Genomic DNA, 22,477 nt, shown 5'->3' on the forward strand with positions numbered 1-22,477 from the left:
GAAGTAATAGGGGGCAAAACTATATATGGAATACAGACTTCACAAAAATATGCCTGGGCTGCCTCTTAATTTCAGAGAACCATAACACTTTGATGATTCAAAAAACAAAGTCTACAGACAAGTCCTTAACACTTACATTGAGTTCTTTTGTCGTAAATGCTTTGTTTAAGATTTGCTGCCCAAAATCCTGTGTGCCTGATTTCAATGATGTCAATTTGTGTTCTTCCTCATATAAATTTGGTTTCAGGATGCCATCATTAAGCCATAGATATTTAATAATCATCACTTTTAAAATGGCATTTTGAGGTCATCCTCATCCTGGTGCAGGAGAATAGTTAGTGCTCTCTTTCCGCTGGTTAATGGCACTACAGCTAGAAACTTCATGAGTCTGTAGAAGTCTAACAATATCCCTTGCTACTTAGTATTCTGTGCTAGCAGCACTCTGGATGAAAATACTTTGTTTCAGAGCCTACACATTGCAAAACAGTTGAATGGAATCTTAATTTTAAAAAAGTTACGTTATTTAACAAATACGTAAATAGTAGCTATATGCATAGGGCTTTTAGCTAATCCCCCTGCTTCAAGTTTGCTGGATGGAAATAATGGTCAACAGAAATTGCTGTTTAAAGTGCAGCACGTAACATTTTCTTCTTTTCAAATTCCTTTTGCTCTGGTGTGCTGCTCACTATAAGAAAGAAGTTGTAGGGAGCTAAGAATAAGATTTGATGATGTGAAATGCCTTCGTGTTTGCAGCTTCTGTTATCCTTTATGACGTATCACATGACTCTTGAGATACAATTGCAGCTGGAGAATGTGTTCCTTATGTGTGTTGGTAGAAATGTTTTTGACTCTACTGCACACTGAAGTACACTGGATATCAAATTACAGATTATGGCCTACAGGTGTTCATACAAATTTCTTATAGGAACAGAATATACCAGACTGCCGCTAACCTGCCAGTCCCCTTGTTTTTTCTCCAACTTTTAAGTAACATTAAATGTCTGTCTGTTTGTTTTAAAAGCAAATATATTTGCTATGGAGCAGTCATCTGCTCACAGTTTTGAAGTTGTGTCTTTGTTAGAAGATAGGAAACAGAGAGAATTCATGTCATACATTTAGAAAGATAAGAACAATAAATTGTTTGGTTCTTATGTACCATGATAGTTATACAACATCTGCGGTATTTATGGTTGCAGTAGCAATTGGGACTGGTTCCCATTCATTTTAGTAAAAGTACCCCACAAGTGGAATTCTTCTCTCTCAAATCTTATCACCCCACATCTTACATCTCTCTATTGTGAGAACTGTAAAAAATTAGTGAGACAGGACTTACCCTTGCAGAAATCATGCTGGTTCTGCTTCAGCAAGACTTGTTTTACTATATGCTTTGTAATTCTATCTTTAATAATGATTTCCACTGTTTTCCCACAGCAGATGTTAAGTCAATTAGTCTGTAATTTCCAGGATCCCCCTTGGATGTCTTTATAAAGATGGTGTTACATAAGGACAAGTTACATATTTTTGTTAGGAGATCAGCGGTTTCATATTTGACTAGTACATGTATCTGTTTGCTACTTTTGTAAAAGCCTGGAAAAAAAATTTTCTTCATTTTGTAGGTATTTGAGAAACTAGTTATTCTGGGAGTAGAAGTAGGACAGATCCTAATGTCGCCAAACTCTTTTTTTAAAGTTCAGACAAACAGGTTAGTGGTTATGTTTTTCACATTTTGGTCTTATAAATGATTTGATATAATAATAGTTTTACTATGGAACCAAAAGCAAAATCATAGGGGGTGGAAAACCAGGAGGAAGCAGTGGGAAGTGTCTTGTGGCACGTTAAAGAATGTGTTTATTGTGGCATAAGTTTTAATGGACTAGATCTCCCTTCATAAAGGCATCTGACAAAGTGAGCTCTAGACCATGAAAGGCTATTTGTTAGTCTTTAAATTGCCATCTCGTGGTGGTGGTAGTGTTGCAACCAACTAACATGGTGGTCCCTCTAAAATTTCATAGAATCATAGAGCTGGAAAGGACCCTGGAGGTCTAGTCCAACCCACCCACCCCCCACAATGCAGGAAACTCAGCTAAAGCATCATGACAGATGGCCATCCAACCTCTGCTTTAAAATATTCAAGGAAGGAGAATACTCCACTTCCTGAGGGAATCTGTTCCAACTACAGCGGTACCTCGGGTTACAAACTTAATTCAGAGGTCCGTTCTTAACCTGAAACTGTTCTTAGCCTGAGGTACCACTTTAGCTAATGGGGACTCCTGTTGCTGCCACATGATTTCTGTTCTCATCCTGAAGCAAAGTTCTTAACCTGAGGTACTATTTCTGGGTTAGCAGAGTCTGTAACCTGAAGCGTCTGTAACCCGAGGTACCACTGTAAGCATGTTTTCAAATGTTTCATTTTAGCTTTTTTTCTAGAATTTGCTTTGTGTTTTTATATGTCACATGGAGCTAAGCTCTTTCATAGAAAGGTGACTAACAAATGTTAATAGCTAAAATAAATGAAAATGTGTTTTTGACAGATGACAATCTGTTGATAGTTCTCATTCTAGCTTCTGAAACAATGAACAAACTGGTTGTTTACTATGGGTAGTTAGTATTCAAGTACTCATCCTTACAAGTATTTTCAATTCAGCTATGTTTAGGAAAACGTAATTATTTTCAAATATAAAAGGAAAAGTTGACATCCACTTTGCAGTGCAATCCTGTACTCAGGAAAAAAAGACCCATTGAGCCGAATGGGGCTTTCTTCTAGGTAAGTGTGTATAGGACTGTAAGAAGAAGCACTTGAAATGATGAATTACAAATAATTATGATATGATTTCAAATTACACTTCCTTAGAGATTCACACATACAGACAACTTAGGATAAATGGTCTCCCAAAGAAGTTTTAGTGTCCAGAAATCAGTTATTTGATTGCATTGTGCATGTATGCCTAAGGAATAGCTATTGAATTAAGCCATGCATGTTCAATCTAACTCAGTTGAAATTATTCCTTAAGGGTGCGCACATTAACGAATGCATATGCAGTAGTAGCAAAAACAAAGTCCTCCAGATATTGGGGAGGAACATCTCTAAGAACTTTTGGAGTGCTTTAATTTCAGTTTGTATGAAAAAAAGAAAATAATCAGTGAAAGAAAACCATTTCTTTCGGGACAGTAGCATCAATATAGATGAGTCAGTTTGGCATATTAGAACATGAAGGGGAAAGCTGCCATCGTTTCAAAGAAATGGCAAATGGCAGTTAGGCAATCCGTCCGGAGAAGCTGTTACAAGGGGGGTGGGGGTAGGACAGTGTAGTATGGAGTTTATGGAGACCAGAGAGAGAGAGAGAGAGAGAGAGAGAGAGAGAGAGAGAAAAAGAGAGAGAGAGGGAGATACTGTCTCTGTTTCAAAGGGCATAAAAGGCCCATCATCTCCATGGATTTGTGCTGCCTTTGAAAATGGACACTGAGTGAGTCTGGCTTCATAAACGAAACAAATCCTCCAACATGGCCTTATTGTGTCATCTTTGGCTGAATCATCTTTGCCGCTTTGACAAGATGAAGTTCAAGTTGATAGGGAAGATCTTCTAGATGCTGTGCATTTCTTTGGCTATATTAAAAACACACACACAGTGATTTCTATTGAAATAGAAGTGCTTCTTAAAGCAAATGTCTACCGAGCAAAAAACTCTCTTTTGTGTGATTAAATCCCAACAGCTTCACACTTTCTGTTCGGGGACCAAATTATGCTTGCTGGCAGATATTTTAAGATACATACTGGCATTTTACTGTATTTGTTTATATAAAACACCTATATTTCCAGTTGAATAAAACAGCTAGTACTGCCATGTGTTGCATAGAATATGTGTAAGTCATATTACTAGCCTTTGCACTATTTTTTATTATTATTAATACAGCAATGCCATGGAGAGACGTTTTTTAAAATCAATGTTGTGTACAAACAATTTCCAGGAAGTTCTGCTTAGTCATGTTCCTGTTGTGTATTTTTAATACCAGCTCTGAACCTGGCAGACTAATCTTACTCTGAAGCCTGTTTATAGGAAGGCAGGCAGCATCCTGGAGTCCTGTCCATTAGTATTCTGAATCAAGTTTACATCAGTGAATGATGACACTGCAGGGCAGCAAACAGCAAGTGGATTGTAATATATGCAAAAGCACAGATAAGACGTCTTACAAGGATGCTTGAAATCAAAATCTGAACCCTTGAATCTTAGATAAAAATTCAACAGCAAATCAGTGGTGTGCTGACATATGGCAACATGGTTTATATAAAATCATGTTGCAAACATTGAGGTTTGCATTTTAAGAGTCTTAAAGTGGTTCTATTTATTTTTCTCTTTGTTTTATCAAGGGACCGAGTTGCTACTCTAATTTACCATGTCTTGGATGGTCAGGATAGAGTTCCTGTGGTGCAGATTGATGAGAGAGGCCTCCTTAATTCTGGATCCTTGATAGGACTGTCAACAGTACAAGTAATTTCACAAGAGCCATTTGGAATCAACCAGACCCTTACTGTCACTATCAAGGTAGTGTTTTTGTGTTCTTTCTTTCCTGTTGCCTCTGATTTAAAATTGTAATTTCCCATTATTCCAGCTGGAGACAGTAATTGTAACTTCAGCTTGGAAAGTGCAAAAGAGTAGCCATCAATTCTGTTTTAACAGAATGGCTAAGCACTTGTGCTGTTCTGCAATAAAACTTTGACATTGCTTATTTGGAAAAGATTAAATGTAACAATGCTGACCAAAATTAAGAAAATATGGGTACACATGACTAATATATGAACCTGTTTTGCTGGACATAGATATACTAACAGATAGTTTATATATTGAAAAATAGATTGTAAAAATAAATGTGAAGCTTAAGCAACATTTTGTATAAGCTGTAATAAGTAACTGTTCCCATGCCTGTAAAAGCATTTGTTCTTGAAAGTTGCATTTCCTTGTGGTTGTGGGGAGAGCATGTGTGGGGTACTCCCTGGTCCTGAATGGGGGTAACTAAGCCTCTAAAAGAAGATGAAGCTAAAATATTCCCACTAGAATTTAATTAATTAAAGGCTCATTGTGCCTCCATACACATCATTGCACTGGCCATAGCTTATTCTGTTGGCATTCCATGGGCAAGGGGTAAGTCTGCTACGTCCCTGCACACTGGCTCATTAAATGAGCTAGTTGCACCAATGGGGGGATGTGGCAGAAATCACTTTTTTTTAAGAAATACAGACCTTTGAGACAAAAAGGCCTGCCAGGAAGTGGTTCACAGCTAAAAGAGCATAATATAACTACTTAAAACATAAAAAGTGATATATATATTTAAAAATCAGCAACAGATATAAATTGTTGTTATCATTTATTTATTTTAAGAACTTAATTCGTTCTGGAGATCTGTTCTTAACCTGAAACTGTTCTTAACCTGAAGCACCACTTTAGCTAATGGGCCCTCCTGCGCCACTGCGGCACAATTTCTGTTCTCATCCTGAAGCAAAGTTCTTAACCCAACGTAATATTTCTGGGTTAGCGGAGTCTGTCACCTGAAGCGTATGTAACCCGAGGTACCACTGTAGTAGTATCAGACTTGTCAAGAGAGTTAAATGTAAAAGCAACTTGAATGCATGCTTGAAAAGGAACGGCTGGACTTGGCATGAAGCTAGCAGCATTTTAGAGGCAGCAAGACATGGCTTAAAATATTGGTGTATACAGCTCTCTCTGCTATTATTGGATATTACAAACCAAACAACTATGATATATATCCTTTGCCCCAGATAGCTAGTAAAACACCATTTTAGAGTACGTGTACATTTTGTAGTAAAATGTAAAACTATCAGAGCCTCTTCAGGAGGAAAAAAAGAGAAAGGCCTTTCTTTGCTACAAGGTAAACTTAAGAGGAAGGGTTTCTCATAGGTGTGTGAGGGTGTTTCTTTGTTTCCTTCATTTATTTTCCAGAGCAGTATCAAAGAAAATCTTATTTCCCCCCTTTCTCTCTTCTTGAAAGCTAACCTAAATAAGTCAGGCAGGTTTGCCTTCATTAATTAATAACAAAAATGCAGTCTCATAATAAATCCTTTGTAAATCCTTTGACTTGACAGGTCCTTGCAAGTTAATACTGCTGCGTAGCTATTTAGGCTGCAGTATTTGCACACTTCTGGGAGTGTGCCCTGTTAATCACACAGTGATGCTTGCTTCTGAATAAGCACACATAGGATTGTGCTTCTGAAGACCACATGGGGTGTATTATGACCTACCAGGTTCCTTACTTTCCACCTGTTTCTGCAATCCCAAGCAAGCAGCAAAAGCAGTGAATTAATGAACCCATAGTGAGCCTTGTTCAGCTTGGTGGCCACAAGTTGTACAGGCCTGTGAAAGAAGTTTGGTTGATACCATATTCACTATAGAATTTATTTACAAAAGGACCTGTTAATGATAGCAAGGTATATGAGTCCATGTACATTTAGTGGAACCTATCCTAATACATTTTTATTTTAAATCCTTTTTATTTTACAGCATATATGTGTGTGTGTAATGAGGCATATAAGTATTTTTCTTCTTACCCATGAGGTTTTGTGGATTGCTTAATTAGTTTGTACATCTACAGAGCTTAAGCTTTTTTAAAAAATAAATCATCATATTCTCATGTTCTGTTGGAGCTTGGGGCTCAAGGGGAAAGTAATAGTGATTACCAGATCCTATTAGAATTAAGCCAGGCAGCTCCCAGGAGGCCTTGCTGGATGAGCGAAGGAAGATAATGTTTCAACAAAGGACCAAAGTCATCTGTCAGGGCCTTCTCTTTAAATGGCTCTGCCCCTTTGGGACAGCTTAGGCAATCTTCAAGGTGCACACTGTTGATTCTGTAGTCACACACTCCTGAGTAACTGAGGAGCAGGACTGGCCTGAGGAAGTCATCCCAGGAGTCTGGGGATTATGGACAAGCTACATCAGATGATATAGAAAGGTGTTGAAGCCCCCTCATGGAGTGGGGTAACTGGGAATCATCCAAATCAGGGTAAAACTGGGACCTAGGTACACAGAAAATGAAACACGTGACCTTTAGGATCTTTACATAATGATCTGGATCCGAAATTGCTCCTCCATTCACATATGTAGCCTCCTATATACACACACCTTATCCCACACTAAATTTAGAAAGCTAAAACAGCTTCGGAACTCCGGTGGCATAATAATAATCCACCTTCCGTGCAGTGAGTAGGAGATACACACATGCACACACTCACTATTCCACAACCCTGAAGTGTTTATTAGGAGTGCAATAAGGGTTAAAGATAAAAACATTAAAGGATATGATGGCTTATAAGCAATTTGGCCAGTAGGGAAAACAATCTCATACTCTGTTTTCCCCTATTTCCCTAGGTGGCTCCTATTTCCTACTTGAGAATATCCATGAACCCAATTTTCCGTACACAAAACCATGAAGCATTATTGGCATTACCATTGGGCATGACGTTGACCTTGACCATCTACTTCCATGACAGCTTTGGAGATACTTTCCATTCACAAAATTCTGTGCTTAGCTTTGCAGTCAACAGGTACTTGTCTATACAATTAGCTTAATTTTACAGGAGATATAAATAGCTGAGTATGTGAGATGATTCAAGGTACTGATACCTCAGCAACTGACGACCCCCTTGGGTTAGCTGTTTAAACATGTTCAGTGAACAGATAAAAGAACTGAAAAGTGTGATTTAAAGCTGGTATACTGGTGCATTGATATGATATGATCTGAACAAACCACCCGCCTGGAAAGTGATCAATGCACGTCTTCCATGGAATTACTTCAAGGCTTTGCATGTATAGGAAAAAAGAAAGGAGACTGCCTAAAAGTTATTTAAATTAAAAATTTTAAATCTGCTCAGGCCAAATCAGTGCCTTGAAATCGTGTCTTTTCCTAGTTGGATTAAATAGTAATCCTAAACACATTTACTTGCCATAAATCCCACTTATTCACAGAACTTTCAAGCCATTTTACTGAGCATCAAATACTAGTAATTTATAAAGTTTGCTGATCCTTTCAATTGCGGCCCAGTGTCTTTGCCTGGGGGTCTTATTTTCCAGCTCCCCAACAGCTAGTGGGAGATACCACGTCCTCTCCCACTGGCCGTGGAGTTTGAATAAGGCCAGCCAGTGAATTTGGCCAATCACAAGTGGGCCTGAAGTCAGGTCCCAGGTGGGTGCACCTGACCAAGGACTCTTATGCGAATCTTCACTCAGGTCAGCCCCTTACACATAAATTAAGACTGCCTACGGACCCAACAGCTCAGTCAGAACAGGATCTCCCACCCTGTCTATCCTTCTGCAGCATTAGAACTCCACCCAAATGTGCATGAATGTGTTGGGGGTATGACCTTGCTATGGAAGTATTGGTTGCTGTATTCATGACCAGGCAGTAATTTCTCCTCCAGCTGAATTGGGCCTGCCTAGGTTTTTTTGCTTACCTCATAGCAATCATCACAACTTGTGGTGGATAAGTCATTAGTCAAGGGCAGAGGGGGGTGGGTAGGAAGCCTACCCCTCCATAGAATCAGGGTATCCCACTAAAGGGGTCCTAGGGGAGGTTCTTTCTTCGGCCTGAACACCCAGACGGCCATAGCACTCTCCAAAATGGTGATGCTGATGGGTTGCAGCTCTCTGCTGTATGTCGTAGGGCAATCCTTACCCAGGATCAACTCCAGATAATAATCAACTAGCAGGTGGGCTAGATATTTCGGGACACACCCAGTGCCTATGTCAAAGCCTACTTACATCAGTAATCAAGATGTGGCCTGTTTTGATCTCAAAATATAAAACTGTGGTTATAACTTCTGTCCACACACCCGGCCTCAGGGGCGGCAGACTCACTGTGTCTGGGCAAATGACTCTTATCAGTTGAAAATGATTATTTATAAGTGGCTGGTATCTGATACTATGTACATTTGCTTGGAAATGCTGCAGAAGGAACTGTGTGTTGGAGTTCAAGACCTTCCTAATGTTTAGCTTTTGGGAAATATAGATGTTAACACAACTTTCTGTAGCATGTGAGGGATGTGGCTATTTTGATCTGCTGTCTTTTGACTTCTCTTGATTCTGGGATATAATAAAATGCTCTTATTTCCTTGGATACCACTTTTTAAATTATTCACTTCTTTTTGTCCATAGAGATGATTTTGTACAGGTAGGGAAAGGAGCCTCCAACAACACGTTAATAATCCGAACAATGAATGTCGGCCTAAGTTTGCTTAAAGTATGGGATGCAGAAAACAGCATTATTGCCGATTATGTGCCTCTTCCTGTGCAACATGCCATCTACCCTGAGCTCAGAGATATTGTCAAAGGTGATGTCCTGTGCTTAACTTCCTCACTGGTAAACCAAGAAGGTAAGGAATCAGAATAAAAATTGACACTAACTGAGAATTGTGACAATAAAATAGGGTGCATGGCAACATTAAATTGCCATGGAAACGTCATACAGTTGTAGATGCAGCACATTTTCAAAACAACCAAATACATTATTCATTATGTTGTTCCACTATCAAATGTCAGGCCCTATCCCTGCTAAAGAGATGAACCAATTTAATCAGCTCCTCTGTCTTTAACTATATCAAATCAATACGTCACTTTGCTCTGACTGGTTGTCATTTCTATTGATCTTTAAAGGAGTAATATAATTGAATTTTGCTATACGTATATGGAAAAACTAGAGGGACCACTTTTTATGTGAAGTAGGTCATGAGGCAGGCAATAAGATTTGAAGGAACGCATGTCAGAGAGCCAAAGTGATGGCAGTCTGTTTTATATAATTTTGAAGAAGAAGAAAATTCATAGAGTGATATACAGATTTCAGAGGATGGGTTAAAACTAATATGGTGCTGGTGTTGGCATGGGCCTGCCAGGATGCTGATTAGGAGGACAGGCCACACAATGCATGGATGAGAATGTGGCCTTCTGAAATATGCTAAATAATTCCACTGTACTAGAAAAAAGGCACTTCAAAGAAAGCTAATATGCCATCCATAGGCAGTTTTTATGTAACCTAGGCTGGGATAAAGTGGGCAGACTGGTTAAGAAGCCCTGTTAAGTTTTCTATCAGTGCCTTTTTCCTCTTGCTCTGCCTGTGTGTGTGTGTGGTTGGTGCAGTGGGAAGACCAGCTAGTTTAAACTTCTTACCTTGTTGCCTTTAGTCTTCGTTGCAAATGCTGCTGCTTCTTCTGTTTTGTTTTGTTTTATATCCTGCTTACTGTTTATCTTCTGCTGGTTGTATGTTACAACTTCTTTGTGAACAATTATAGTAGTCCCTTTGGGAGGGGGAATCCAATTACCCTAAATGAAATCAAATGAATATCGCTTGGGCCTATCATATCCCCACTTTTCAAAGCTGGTCCGGTTTGGAAGGCCCCTTTTTCTATCAGTGATGCTTTTGGCTTATAAATAGTGTTATGCTCTTAGAAGCAGCTATCACCTGGGAGTCATTTAAACTGCTCAACATGTAGGCTAGAGCTATGAGACAAGCCATTTGGGGCAGTTTTCTTCATTGGATCACAAACTGTGTTTTTTCAGACGTTTGCACTTGCTTGGAAGAAAAACGAACACCCTCAGTACATGACTAGTGTTACACCAGTTGCAGCACTCGCATGCCAGTGTTTCCCAGTTATCAGTGCTTATACTATGGGTTTTTTTTTAGATTTGCCTTGAGAGTGTCTTTAAACCTCTTTTGTTGTCCACTGGTATTTTGCTTTCCATTCTTAAGTTAGGAATAGAGTAGTTGCTTTGGAAGACAATAAGAAGCACAAACGCAGGGCAAAAAGGAGAAACGAGCTAAGAGGAAGGCACGTTTGGCAAACCCTCACCGTGATCAACTACCACATGGAAACCTATGTCCCCACTGTGGAAGGAAGTGTGGATCCAGAATTGGCTTCCACAGTCACTTATGGACTCACTGTTAAGACCGTGTTCATGGAAGTCAATCTTACTCAGCTACGAGTGATCGCCAAAGAAGAAGTGTTACACTTCTGTTGGAGCAATTTTGATCAGGACTCGTGTCACACCCATAATGAGTAGAGCAGCATTAAGCTTAACTCTGAAGGACTTCTTCACCATTCTCTTTGTGGCCAGATGATCCCCCTGTCTGCTTCCTGGCTATGTGGCAGCAGTGACTAGTGCTGTGGCTTTTGCTAAGGCAGTTGCTGTGACTGAACCGGATGCTGGGCTTTAGGCAGGATGTAAGACAAAAGCAGAAATCCGAGCAGGGTAGATGTAGCTCTTTTGCAGGCTGCTGCAAAACATGAACAAATGCACCAGGCCAGACCTTCCCCTGTTTTTCCTTGAAAATCATTGTTCCTCACTAGATGGGTGTCTGCCCCGTTTGCAAAAATAGGTGATCTCACACTCTGTATGCATGCACACATTTTTATTCAGTTTTTATCAGCCATGGCACATTTAACATTTAATTTTCAGAATCAGCATCAAGCTCCATGTAACATGCAATAGGTGTTCTTCTTGAGTAAGACTAGTGAAATAACTTGATGTAGCAATAGTTAATCTGATTATATATTTTTCACAGGTTTGGCAGGAACATGGAGTTCTTCTTCAAATAGTATTCTTCAGATTGATCCAAAGACAGGAGTAGCAGTAGCAAGGAATTCTGGAACTGTTACAATATATTATGAGGTCCATGGATTGCTTAAGACCTACCGGGAGGTGAGACACTTCTGAATTTCATTTGTCATGTTGCTCTGGGTGGAGACTTCCTGTGACTAAAAGGAAGCATATGCAGCATCTGAGTGTTTTTTTTCTCATCAGCTGTCCCCACATACCAAATTGCTTGGTAAATTTCTTCAAGTTTAAAAAGCAGCTTTGAGATTTGATCTGCAAACTGTTTAAAGGAAATGCCGTGTTTTCAACAGTTCTGTGCACCAAGCTGCATTTTAAATTTTAGGAGAGTTGCTGAAAGGAAAACCTCTAATGAAATGCTTGTGGATATCCCATCTAGTCGTCATCCATGTCAAAAGCAGCCATGTCACCTAATATTACGTTTGCATCCGTCTGTTATTCTTATATGACAAGTTTCATCTGTGCAAAGCTAAAATGCTTCTAAATTCCAAATAGCTTTGACATATTAGTATTCTATACTTGACTAAGTGGTATGGGTGAATTAAACCACTGGTGAGATTAAGCTATACTACAATTTTGCTCTGAAAGTGTTCTGTCTTCCAAGTACTGTGGGCAGGATTCTCCCAACGAGCCCTGCCAGTGGAAGCTCTGCACAAGGACTTCTGCTTGTACAATGGGGCTTTCTTCCCGCCTCCCTCCACATGCTCCCCAAAATTGGCTTGGAGTGGGGCTCAGAGAATCCCAAGAACAGCACATGGGGGAGGAGAGGTGGAGTTGCTTGCACAGACAGAACATTCGTCATTTAATTCGACTCTGCATAGCCAGATCTTTATGCACAGACATTTTTTGTGGCTCAGTGGGAATTGCATCCACATAAATAAGTGATAGTATGATCTCTTATTTTTCCTTCAAGGTGTCGATTAATGTACCTCAAAAGATTGTGGCAACACATGGAAGTGGAATGAAAACAAGTTTGCAGGGCACTTTAACTTCGAAAGTTGTAGTTAAAATTGGGCATGGAAGCAAAAATCTGAAAGGTACCATATTTATTAACTTTATGTTTGAGTGTGAAAACTTGGACCAAACAGGCAAGCTTTTCTATGTAACATTAATTTTATGTATAAATACTACACCATTTATTATCACTGTGTACAGCTTGTTGAGTTTCATTATGGGAAGGCATCTAAACAATTATTTTAGGGCATATGTAATTTTTCACTTCGCTGAATTAATGATGTTCAATATTAGTGGAGCACATACCTTTCATGGAAAAACAGCAAGGTTTCAGCCTCAACACAGACATGTATTTCATACATGCCCCATAATCCCCCTTAGGGTCCTTTAAATGTAACCCATTTTGAAAGCTTTACTGGGAAGCAGAATATGACGTTAATAAATCAATAAACTGGGTGCTGCTGCACTTCTGCTAGTTTGGGTGGAAGCCCACCTTGCGTGATCCTTCCCTCTTGTTAAAGAAAATAAGAATCATGATTGTACACCCATGCTTACGTGCAGATATCCTGCCTCAATTATGCCTTTATATGATCAGCAGAGGGGAACACAATCATCTACTCCTTTCACCAAGAGTGGCAATTTTTGAATGAGTCTATTTAGCCAACCATCTGCCAAACTTGTGATCGTTCAATACTTTGATCTTTATTCCTTTTGAAGAACTTAATTTAGAGTTTGGGAGGGTGTTCTGAGAACATATACCTCTAAAAATTACTTAGAAGTATTTCAGATGGGTGCATGTTGAAAGCATAAATAGTAATTTCTGTGCCATTTAACACACGTTTAATGATTAACAAGCAAGCATATTTTAACAATGCAATGCTGAGTACTCAGTACTTTCTGATATATTGAATACATGTCCAAGGGAACTAGTGCTTCATTTCAATCCAATAATAAATGACACAATTTATCTTCTTGACAACCTCTGGAAAACACATTAGTGAGACTTCCATAGTATACCAGGCCTGCTGGTTACAAGGCCTTGATCCAAAGTTTAAATGAAGTGAAATTACCTGTGGCTTAATATGACCTATCACCTGACAACACTTTATACCTCATTCACTCTCAATAATTATTGTTGTAAAGCTGTCGGTGTTAAATGCTTTCATGTCGTAGGTGAGAGAAGGCAGCTGTATAAGTCTTCCTGCTCTAGTAAATGTCTCTTGCTGTATATGCTTAATGGTATAAAGAAGATTACAGATGAAGATTAAATTTCTTACTACCAGGTTCTGCTATTTCTTTTTAAAAATGTTTGTCTTTCTTCTATTTTAATTCTTTTACACAATTTTCCTTAGGAGAATGTTCACCCGCCCAGATTGAAGTAATTGAAGAAATGAGGCCCCAGTCTAGTATCAATTGCCAACTTCATTTCAACAATGATATATTTGATTTTCCAGCCTCTGAAATTTTTGCAGCAGAACCTGGGTTTGATGTAGATTCAGGTAAGACAAAAAGAAGCCCCAAATCATACCAACCACTCTCCAGTCCGTCGTGCATGCTATGGTACTATATTTATCCTGTTAAGATAATACTGAGTAATGAGTTGAGGGAGCAAAAATAATAATCCAGTACATAAGTAATAAAGTAATAATGAGCAACATGGGAATATAGAGATACAAATGTGCCAAACAAGTTTAATGATGATTGGCTAGAACTGCAATGTTAAATGAAGACAACACAGCAGGTGATAGCAAGCTGCTTTTCAGTGTTTGCAAACACCCTTGTTTCTCAGTGCTTCAAAACAGTGCAAAACATTGGACCTGAAAAGCTCTTTGCTCATGTCAATTTCAGTTTGCAAGCACAGAACACTGTCTCTTATGTCAACTCAACATATGACGTTGACTGTGGTGTTTTCATGCTAAGGTTGCCCTGTTGACATTGAGCCTCTGAATAAACATGCTTAGGACTGGAGTGCAAAACACTCAACAGTAACACAGTGTAGAAAACTACAGTGGTACCTCGAGTTACAGACGCTTCAGGTTACAGACTCCACTAATGTGGAAGTAGTACCCCGGGTTAAGAACTTTGCTTCCGGATGAGAACAGAAATTGCGTGGTGGCGCAGCAGCAGTGGGAGGCCCCATTAGCTAAAGTGGTACCTCAGGTTAAGTACAGTTTCAGGTTAAGAACGGACCTCCAGAACAAATTAAGTTCTTAACCCAAGGTACCAGTGTACACTGAGGGGGAACAAGCTATTATTATTCAAATTGTTCTTGGTTCTTTAGGACATTATACTTGTTCCATCACAATGAACAGACTTGCGGACAAGCAGCTAAAACAACTGAGTATGAGCAAAACGGCTGTTGTTGTAACAGCTTCAGTCCAAAGCAGCCATTTCTCAGAGTGGATCAGTGCCGAAGTGCCATTTAATCCGGGATTTTACGCTAATCAGACTGAAATTGCCTTGAATAATCATTACACAAGTTCTGATGTGAAGATATTTGGAGCCACTGAAATTCTTGAAAATCTTGTGGTAAGTCATGACCAGTATTTTCAATTTGTTAATGTCGTGTTTCCATGAGCCAATGTGGATACCATGCACAGCAGTCCAATAAACAGCAACATTTGAGCTGCAATGAAAAATTCGAAGCAAATTGGATTTCAGGCAGTAACAGAAATTTGGGGTGTAAAGACAATATCCATCATATTGTCAATCTTTGTATGAAAAGTTAAAAATAAGTTTAAAACAGGTACTTTAAGATGTATTTTATTCACTGAAAGAGACCACTGAAAGGAAGTCAAAGGAGGCACAAACTTAGATCAGCTTGGGCTTTTTTCTGTGCACTACACTATTCTGCACATATATTTCACATAGTTACTGTTTTGATTTCCTGTAATTAGGTGGGTGTTATCTAGGCCACCCAGTGCAAATTCTCCTTTAATTAGTTACATTAGTAAGCTAATAAAATTAGAAGTCAAATTAATTGAAGTTCATCTTTATGTGAATATACCCAAGGGTGTGAAGTAGAATTTAAGCAGTCATTAAAGGAAACAAATACTCATATTGGTATTCAGCTTCATAAGTTGAGTGGGGGGGGATACCATTTGCATTTTAGCTACCCTATTTTTAATACAGAAAGGTAGAGTTGGCAAGGGACTTGAACAAATGATTCAAGACCAAAAATGATTTATGATACCATAACACACCTTTGGGAATATCAGGAGAGAGAGAATAATGTTCTACATAGTACTCTGCTGCAGATGTTAAACTATAATCCATAGAGGCACCATTAGAAAGAGATACAAGAAATGCATAGCTGACGTGACTTGGAGAAAAGACTGTCCAGCTTGGTATGGCAGGTCGTCTTGAGCAGAGGGTGTCTATCAAATGGCTAGAGAGCATCTGTGAGAGCTCACTCTTCCAGGGGAAGGGTTCTCTTTAACAGAGAAGTGCCATCAGAAGAGGGAAAGAAAAGAACATTTTTAAAAAATCGAATAGATCTGTCTTGGTGGCTCAAAGACAAATTAAGAGAGGGGATACGATCCCGCAGTACAATTTTTCTCTATCTCTGAGTGCTGTCAGTAAATAATACGTGTTTATCTTGTAGGTGAAATCTGGCTCGCCTCTGGTGGTGGCCTTTGAGAAGGAAAGGTCCTATGGCTTGCCTAGTTATGTAACATACACTGTCAGCTTATCAGATCCAAGACTTGCAAGCAAAGGGTCTCTGTCTACTACACTTACCATATCCAGCACAGTGACTGACCAATCTATCACAATCCCAGTAACAATGTTTTATGTATCTGACAGACCCTTATCAGTGAGACGTAAGTTTCTCTTTCTATATCTATACCTTCCATTGTAGTAGTCCCTTTTAAAAAAATATTAAATGTGTTATTGTAAACACCAGCATTTTTAGTGCTGGATTGGCATAAGTTTTATCTCCAAAGCTATATGTAGGCAAATGTGTTAGTGTAGCATTGCTAGAACATAGATTTTATTGCATAAAGAATTTTCCTAATTTGAAAAAGTACAGAAAATCAGTGTCAGTTTGGTATTCAATGCTTCTGTGTTCACCAACATCCCAGAACCTTTCCTTACTATAGCAGGTCTTCGTGCTTCCAAAAAGCTCATACAAAAGGGAGGGGACCCAGAGAGTGGCATCAGATCTATGGCTTTAGTTGAAAGAGCAACCTGGGAAAGCACCAATTTGCGCATAATTATGTTTGGGTGCATGCATGGGAATTTTTGCTGTTTACTCACCATTGATCTCTCAGGAAGCACAGCATCATACTCATACTGATAATTCCTTAAAGCTATATTTTAAGGATAATAGTATAACATTTTCAGGGGCTCTGGAAAGCAATTAATATTGGCATTTAAATATACTTTTGAACTATCACAGGCATGCACATTCCAAATGTTACTTTGAAATAATCAAATAGTGTTATTTAAATAGATAGCACAATTGGATTCAAACCAGTTTAGGGTATTAGGTCTATTTATAACATGTATACCCATATATCTTCTTTTTAATATGATCCTCAGATGAACCAAGCTTATTCCAACACTTCCTTGATTCCTATCAAGCCATGTTTTTCACACTTTTTGCACTACTAGCAGGGATGGCTGTTACAGTAATAGGTAAGTGCCAAGGGGTTCTGAAGCATCCCTCCCCCCTTATTTTTTTCAAAGTTTATGTGATTTCAAATTAATTTCTGCCAATTTGTTCTGCCATGTCTTTCAGTGCACTATGCTATTTTCTCACCAAAGGAACAGCTCACTCACCCAGCTTTTCTCCCAAGGATGAGTCCTGAGCATAGACAACGTAAGCAGATCTTAAACCATTTTAAACTGAAATAAACTTTTCTCGCTTAAACTACTGCATAAACATTGCAGCAAGGGAGAGTGTTCCCCTCAGAGTAGACTGCCTGAGCCAAGTGGCATAACTGTACTTTGCAGGATACTGAAACTTGCCAATTTTGACTCTTATCATCCCACACAGGATTTTTATTTAATTGTGGCTCCTCTGAGCCAATGGGAAGACTAATTTTAGTTCCATGCTTATGAAAGGAAACTACAAGAAGAGCTGCAATACTAAACTAAATCCTCTCTTCTTCTTAAAATGGCACAACTTTCAAAGAAAGTCAATCAGTTCGTGATAAACCCCAAAGAGATGTTTTGCCCTTCTTTTTTCTTATATAGCAGGATGGGGAACTTGTGGCTGTGGGTGTTTTTGGATTCCAACTCCCATCAGCATGGCGGTTGGTCAGGGATGATGGGAGTTGGAGTCCAACAGTGTCTGGAGGGTCAAAGGTTGCCGCTACCTGTTGCAGTGGTTCTCATTCACAGAACACAACATTTGGAAATGGGAGAAGAAAGTTTTCATTTTCACTAAATCTGTAGACTTTCTTCAGCTGCTATCTGTATAGTGAAAAGCAGCCCCAGAGGCTGCAGTTGGGAGCAGAATAGGATGGAGGAAAAGTGTTGTTGATCCCTTTCCCCACCCACCATTTGTAGGTCCCCAGCTGCTTTTCTGCCTATTGTCAGCTTAAGGCTAGTTTCTCAATGACCTGATAAAATGTGGCTGAGCTTTCCTACTTCAGATTGTCTACACATGTTCTTCCATAGAAAACAACTTCCCTCACTATGGAAACTTGGACAAGGACTCTAATCTAGCCTTTACCTGACGTGCTAATGTTCTGTATGGAGGAGTGTTGCTGGGGTTTTTTGTGGAGGAGTTTTCAGTCATGCGAGACCCCATCTGCAATCTGAAGTGTTATTTGTGAGAAATGGGTCTTAGCTGGTAGAACACTTATTCAGAATAGCTGGTTGACGTGGCATTTTGCCTGATTTGTTCTCAATATTGTTATTTAATATTCAGTCTTACAATCTTACATCCTGCCAATAGCTCAAGGCAGATATCCCTCAAGTGAGTGTGAAGATTTGAGCATTGAGGATTTATTGTCATGAGATGGCCAGGATGTTGGCATGTGTGTTTTTCTTTCTGGGAAGTATTTCCCCAGCACTCTGCAACCTGCCTACCTACCTGTGCTTCCTCATTGTCCATGCTATGAGTTACTTCATGATGTGTTACAACATAGTGCTGTAGCAACCATTCCATTAGTGCAAGCTTTTTTTTTGCACTAATTTTTCTTCCCTTTGATAATGCTTGAATGCTTTTCTCATTAAATGATGGAGAATGGTAAAAAAACAACAACACAGGAGATATTTTCAGAACAGCATTAGCCTGAATCATGTTTTTGTGACTCCATAAAGATCCTTAACACGAAACAAACAATCTAGCAACATCCTTATCATTTATATGAATAATAATTCTGCCTTTTGTTTATAAATGTAGGATTTCCTGCTCGATCTGCACCTTCCTTCAGTTCCACATCTTCAGGCAGCATTCGCGGCTCTCCCACCAGACTGTGGAGTCCTGGTTATGCTTCACAGTAGACAGAGCTTTTTTCCACCTCTCAAAAGACTCTTGTTTGTATTTTAAAGTACTAGTGCTTTTACTGGTAACTAATTCATTACCTGATGATAACTTGTCAAAGCTTAGCTTTTTGCTCAGTTTATTGCGACTCTCTTTCTTTGACGAATGCAACAAAATTTCTGTATAGCTTTTTAATTCACCATGCCCATGTTATTTAAGGGTAGTAGAATCTACTGTCATTATTAGCAGTACTATCTGGGTGTTGGGAGAGGAATTAATGGGTAATGCCCAGTATCTGTGTTGATCTAGCTTCCATTTTCTTTCTTTCAGTTAATATTAGTTGTACCTCCTAATTGTCCGTATCAATGCAGTGCATATGTTTGTTTACTTCCTGTGGAAATTGTATTTTTATAGTTTCATAATGAGGCTTAACGCAAATAAGGAAGAGAGATACAAGGACATAAGCCAAAAACATGAAAGGGATATATGCTTCTAGAAGACTAAAGTTTTAGTTTGGTTACAGATTTTATTAATTTATTTTGAGACTCAGGAATGAAAGTGCTGCACTATTACATTCTCACACCCATTAGCCTTATAAATAATTTGAATTTTCCAGTTTAGAAAGTAGTTATGCTGTAATAACTATTGAATAGTTGTGCCTTTTTTGTGCAAGAATTGTAGTAGGGTCTCCTCTCACCTAAAAATAGTCAGCATACACTTCACCAGTTGCTGCAAGTACCAAGACCCTCTGCTATTTACCTGTAAATGAAATTTTTATTATAGTTATTATTTGACTATGCAGGGTGTTTTTTTAAAAAACAGGAACAGTTTTATTTTAATGAAGAGTTTATTTTAAGCTGAGTCTTTTTTAAAGAAAATAATGTTGATATAAAGTGGGTGATCGTGTATTTTTTTAGTTCTTTGCAAATGTTAAATACCTCAACAGAAACTGGCCACATTTGGGCATCATGCTAAATCAGCACTGGTGAACGTCTTTAGCTCCATGGGCCAGATCCTTATCCAAATATGTCCCGTGGGTTAAACTTGGACAGGTGAGTGACCTACCTGTCAATCTCTTGGTGTTACAAATGACATTTCTATCCTTTGGAGTGCCAAACGTCTGGAAGGCAAGGCACTCCTAAAAGCAAGCTTTCCACCTTTGTCTGCAGTGAAACAGCTTCTGAAATTAAGGGAAAAACTTGCTTCTAGCAGCACCTTGCTGCCTGCTGCATACTTAGAAAATTAGCCAAATTGAGCAAGTAGGGGTACACAACAGAGTTTCCTATAAGGAGCTCTCTTGCACGCCCAGATCCAGCAAGGTTGCCCTTGCTGGGTTCCTGCTTTGTGCAGCACTTCAGAGGCTCCCGACAATCAGTTTGTTATTAGATGTTTTGGAAGATGCACAAGGAGGCTTTGGCCAAGGGTGCCTTTTTGGCTGAGTCAAGCCCCACCTTTACCTGTATGATGCCATGTGTAGGGAACACCCAAACCACCCTGATGGGCCAAAATTGGCCATAAAAAACAAGGAAATGCAAAACTGGCCTGCAAGAGTAAGGTTCCTCACCTGCTTGCTAAAAAAAAAAAAAAAATAGCTCCAAGGATGAGTCATCTGAATCCTAATCTGTGGCCAATGCTGATTAGAATATTCAGATTTATAACCCGTGGTTTTAAGTTGCCTTGTTTCAGTGAGCCAAAGCAACAAAGAATTCCAGTTTGTCGAGTCTGAAGAATATGGCAAGTTGTGGTGAATCTACACTAGAAATGAAAGCTTCCACATTCCTCCTGGGTGCATGGGAGTGGGGCTCATACAAGCCCAAAGCCCACTGTGGTTTATTGGCCAAGGCTCCAATGTGGCCAGTGAGTCTCAATGAGCATCTCTTGACCTGATACTGTGGCCTGGATTAGGACCCTTATACTGCACGAGTGTCATGGAAATGTGAATAAGGGAGGGTACACAAAAGAGCTGCTCAGTCCTCACAGACTGACTTCTGCAACAAGAAATATTTTTATTTTTGTTGTGCTGTCTATACGGTTGTGACCTTCCCACCTGAACGTGTGCATGCCCTAGCTCTACTGAGGTCAGTGCAGTTACTGTTCAATTTAAGCAGAACAAAAATTTCCCCAAGGATTTAGCTGGTATAATTAATACTTTGTGTCGGCATGTAATCTACAATATGCACAGGTAGCCAAAGAAGTAACAACATGCCACCACATATAGTATAAATTTGGACTGGAAACGTCACATGGTTTCTTGTGGACTTTTCTTCCTTCCTTCTTTCATACAATGGCTGCTGGGAAGTTCGGTGTCTACAACAACCAGCAGTGTGGTTCTTTGATGCCATAGCAGTAAGGAACTCAAAGGTTGACCTGGAGTAATTGTTTCTAAATTCCAATTCTCAAAGCTTCTCAAATGCCTGGCTGTTCTGTATTTACTGGGCCCAGAAGTAGGTCGCTGTGCAAATGCAGTGTTGCCAATCTGACAGGAAACAAGACTGCCAATAAAATACAAAGGTGAAGTTTTTCCAGAGGTTCAACAAAAAAGAACGTGATGTTTACAAAGTGAATATTCTCTAGGTCTGGTCTTTGGACTGTGGGTGACATCCAGCTGTGGCAGCCCACTTGTGCAACAGATTTCTGCTCAGGCAATAGGTGTTCCCTTTCTTTTCCTTCTTCCTACAATCCCCAACTGATCCAAAACTGCCATGAAGATTTGGAGAACCCTCTGGAATAGATCAGAGACATGGGGTGGGGGGCTACAAGAGGCAGGAGAGCGGTGGGGTCCCATCACATTATCTGATGTGACATTGGATATCACCCACTGCCTGGTGTTGGAATTGTAACATAAACACCTTCTTTTCAACCCTAAGTGTTAATAATTAACATTTAACAGGGAGCGGTTTAGAACAAGAAATCTTAGTGCCTAATTCTAACACTGTGAGTGTATGTGACTGTGAACAATCCTTATTGTGATGCTTAAAAAAATGTCAATGCAGGGAATATTTCATGGAAAATTTGAAAGTCGTACAAAGATACTGTGACAAAGTTGTATTTGTATATTGAAAACAAAGTTTTTGTTTGGTTTATTTGCTTGAGAAATAAAGATATGCTTTAACACATAAGCATTGCCTGAAAATGATTAAATATACACATTCAACCTTAGACATTTTTGTAATATAATCATGATGAGATGGATGTATAAATTGGTAACAAGAGAAGGGAAAACTTATAAATGCAATACATCATCATCATCATCATAATTTAAAACAACAACAACAAAAGGCTCTGGAAGAAGAGCAGGGGGGCGTTGACAATGTCCATGTTTTTGTTTTCTCACCCAGCTGTCAAAGGAAAAGCCTCTACATCTGGGGATAGCATTTCCTTCTAATTCAAAGACAGCTATTGAGTTCATTGGGAGATGACCAGAGGCTCCCTGCTGCCCTAGGAATGTCTTTCAAGTAAAGTAGGCAGTGGCATCTGA

The 22,477-nt window shown here is 39.2% G+C and overlaps 1 protein-coding gene across 2 annotated transcripts in view; it reads left to right on the forward strand.

Annotated features, from left to right (window-relative positions):
* NUP210 (nucleoporin 210) overlaps window positions 1-22,118 on the forward strand; it is a 93,561-nt gene extending 71,443 nt beyond the window's left edge. Inside the window, exons 29-41 of one of the 2 annotated variants that reach the window (XR_014545335.1) lie at window positions 1,617-1,702; window positions 4,367-4,541; window positions 7,377-7,552; window positions 9,159-9,376; window positions 11,560-11,696; window positions 12,523-12,646; window positions 13,916-14,062; window positions 14,845-15,092; window positions 16,168-16,384; window positions 17,106-17,201; window positions 17,305-17,385; window positions 18,919-21,135; window positions 21,195-22,118. Coding sequence is in view for 1 of the 2 variants with exons in the window: in XM_083602896.1 (XP_083459022.1) it covers window positions 1,617-1,702; window positions 4,367-4,541; window positions 7,377-7,552; window positions 9,159-9,376; window positions 11,560-11,696; window positions 12,523-12,646; window positions 13,916-14,062; window positions 14,845-15,092; window positions 16,168-16,384; window positions 17,106-17,201; window positions 17,305-17,385; window positions 18,919-19,019 (1,806 nt within the window). In the remaining variant the exon portion in view is untranslated. Of the gene's footprint in view, window positions 1-1,616; window positions 1,703-4,366; window positions 4,542-7,376; window positions 7,553-9,158; window positions 9,377-11,559; window positions 11,697-12,522; window positions 12,647-13,915; window positions 14,063-14,844; window positions 15,093-16,167; window positions 16,385-17,105; window positions 17,202-17,304; window positions 17,386-18,918 lie in introns of both variants that reach the window. The other variant, XM_083602896.1, reaches the window with a different exon arrangement.
* The last annotated feature ends 359 nt before the right edge of the window (window positions 22,119-22,477 follow it).

Source organism: Podarcis filfolensis, assembly GCF_964270895.1.
Source record: "Podarcis filfolensis genome assembly, chromosome: 2".
Lineage (NCBI taxonomy): Eukaryota > Metazoa > Chordata > Lepidosauria > Squamata > Lacertidae > Podarcis > Podarcis filfolensis.